Here is a 2,500-nt window from a genome sequence, read left to right as displayed (position 1 = left end):
AGAGAGGAGAGTGAGAGAGAGAGAGAGAGAAAGAGAGAGAGAGAGAGAGAGAGAGAGAGAGAGAGACAGAGAGAGAGAAAGAGTGGGAGAGAGAGAGAGAGAAAGAGAGAGAGAGAGAGAGAGAGAGAGAGAGAGACAGAGACAGACAGAGAGAGTGAGAGAGAGACAGAGACAGAGAGAGTGAGAGAGAGAGAGAGAGAGAGAAAAAGAGAGAGAGAGAGACAGAGAGAGAGAGAGTGGGAGAGAGAGAGAGAGAGAAGAGAGAGAGAGAGAGAGAGACAGAGACAGAGACAGAGAGAGAGATTCAGGGGTTATGGAGAGAAAATATGTGATGGAAAGAAAGAGAGATAATAGTGTTAAGTAAACAGCACGTGGATCAGTTTGTAGCGGCACGTGACATGCAGTGATACACATATTACACGCATAGAGCTTTTTATGGTAGCCTCCCCCTCAGCTCAGCTCCATAGGGAAGGAGTGGAATTATAAAACAAACCGACATCACATACAGAGAGGGAAAACCAGTCCCCCTTTTTAATGAACATCTTTATTTCATCAATACACGATACCAAGCCATCAAATAAATCCAATTAAACCCTGAACAAACAGTCCATAATACAGAACCAAACAACACAACTGAATGGACACAGAAAAGGAGTGGAGAAAGTCCAGAACATTACTTTTCACAAATACCAAGGTCCTTTTCCTTTACAAAGTGAAAGACGGGCAGAAAGAGGTGAACACTGAATACAGATACTTCTTTAGGTTTCTTTACACAATCAGAAGACTTTATTTCACAACATCCAATACCATCCAATAGTCTGTCGATGGGTACCAAGGGTTGGAGTTGGGCCGGCAGGCCATCCATCCACTTGGAACGGTGGGTTCAGGTGGTATTTGGTATAAAGATGTTGAAGGTTTGGGGGAGGGGTTTCAGTTCTTATTAAAGGTGAGACTGTACAAAGATAGATGCCTTGTAGAGCTCGCTCTCAGTATCTTTCTGTCTGAGCCAGACTAAAGGCACAGGGGGTCCACTGAACAACAGACATGTCCGTTCTAGAGAGAGAGAGAGAGAGAGAGAGAGAGGGAGAGAGAGAGAGACAGAGACAGAGATAACGAGAGACGAGAGAGAGATAGAAAGAGAGAGAGAGAGAGTGAGAGCGAGAGAGAGAGAAAGAGAGAGATAGCGAGAGAAAGAGAGAGAGAGGGAGAGAGAGAGAGAGAGAGAGAGAGGGAGGGAGAGAGAGAGAGACAGAGACAGAGATAACGAGAGACGAGAGAGAGATAGAAAGAGAGAGAGAGAGTGAGTGAGAGAGCGAGAGAGAGAGAGAAAGAGAGAGAGAGCGAGAGAAAGAGAGAGAGAGGGAGAGAGAGAGAGAGAGAGAGCGAGAGAAAGAGAGAGAGGGGAGAGAGAGAAAGACTCCGTCACTCAAAGCAAGGAGCATTCAATTGCAATTGCAATGTGTGCATTGTGTGTGTGTGTGCGTGCATGTGTGTGTGTGTGTGTGCATGTGTGTGTGTGTGTGTGTGTGTGTGTGTGTGTGTGTGTGTGTGTGTGTGTGTGTGTGTGTGTGTGTGTGTGTGTGTGTGTGTGTGTGTGTGTGTGTGACAGTGTGTGTGTGTGTGTGTGTGTGTGTGTGTGTGTGTGTGTGTGTTGTGGTTATTCTATCCTTGTGGGGACCTAAAATCCCCAGAAGTCCCCACAAGGATAGAAGAACATGCTTCCTCAGTCATTCAGCACTCCTGTCTAAAAAGGAAGATTGATTGTTATTCAACTGCGTCAGGTTGTTGTTCCTGTCTGAAAGGGTTTTGTTCACCTACACCCCTTTCTGGAAGTGTCTGTCTTTGTCAGGCTCCCACTCTGTGTGTAAATGTGTGTGTGTGTGTGTGCGTGTGTGTGTATGTAAATGTGTGTGTGTGTGTGTGTTTGCGCATGTGCGTGTGTGTGTGTGTGTAAATGTGTGTGTGTGTGCGCGTGTGCGTGCGTGTGTGTGTGCGTGTGTGTCAGTATCCCTCTGTGTGTAAATGTGTGTCAGTGTATCTGTCTGTCTGTATCAGTACATTCATCAGGATGTGTGAGTGCATACAGTATATCAGTGTGTGTCTGTCTCCCACTGTGTGTATTCCCATGATCCTCTCTGTCTCACCTTGCACTGGCAGAGGGTGCATTCTGTTCTGTGTTTGGTCCAGGCGGCTCCGCTGAAGCGCGTCAGTCCGTTCTCGTCTACACACGTCTTGGTGATGTCGTTACGGACGGTGTCAGCCTGGCAGGGGTCGGTGATGCAGCGCGGGCAGCACTGCCCCTCGGGCACCTGGGTAAACTCACAGTCCACCACTGGAGGGCAGGACATGGGCCAGCAGTCCACCTCTCCACTCTGGAACAAAAACAAGAACAACGATGCTTTATTGTCCATTTTATTTTCAAAGCACCACAACTTCAACCCAAGGGAGACAAAAACATCTCATCAACAGTCTCTCCAGCTATGACCTCCTCTCTACAGTC

At 47.3% G+C, this 2,500-nt stretch overlaps 1 protein-coding gene across 1 annotated transcript in view; it reads right to left on the bottom strand.

The window, feature by feature from the left end:
• Positions 1–503: 503 nt before the first annotated feature.
• LOC115120344 (protein NEL-like) overlaps positions 504–2,500 on the bottom strand; it is a gene marked incomplete at its 5' end in the record, with an annotated part of 15,713 nt that continues 13,716 nt past the window's right edge. Inside the window, 2 exons of the mRNA XM_065014960.1 lie at positions 504–1,053; positions 2,145–2,372. Coding sequence (XP_064871032.1) covers positions 1,012–1,053; positions 2,145–2,372 — 270 coding nt within the window. The remainder of the gene's footprint in view (positions 1,054–2,144; positions 2,373–2,500) is intronic.

Source organism: Oncorhynchus nerka, unplaced genomic scaffold (genome assembly GCF_034236695.1).
Source record: "Oncorhynchus nerka isolate Pitt River unplaced genomic scaffold, Oner_Uvic_2.0 unplaced_scaffold_1877, whole genome shotgun sequence".
NCBI classification, from domain to species: domain Eukaryota; kingdom Metazoa; phylum Chordata; class Actinopteri; order Salmoniformes; family Salmonidae; genus Oncorhynchus; species Oncorhynchus nerka.
This window is presented reverse-complemented; position numbering and strand designations above follow the sequence as displayed.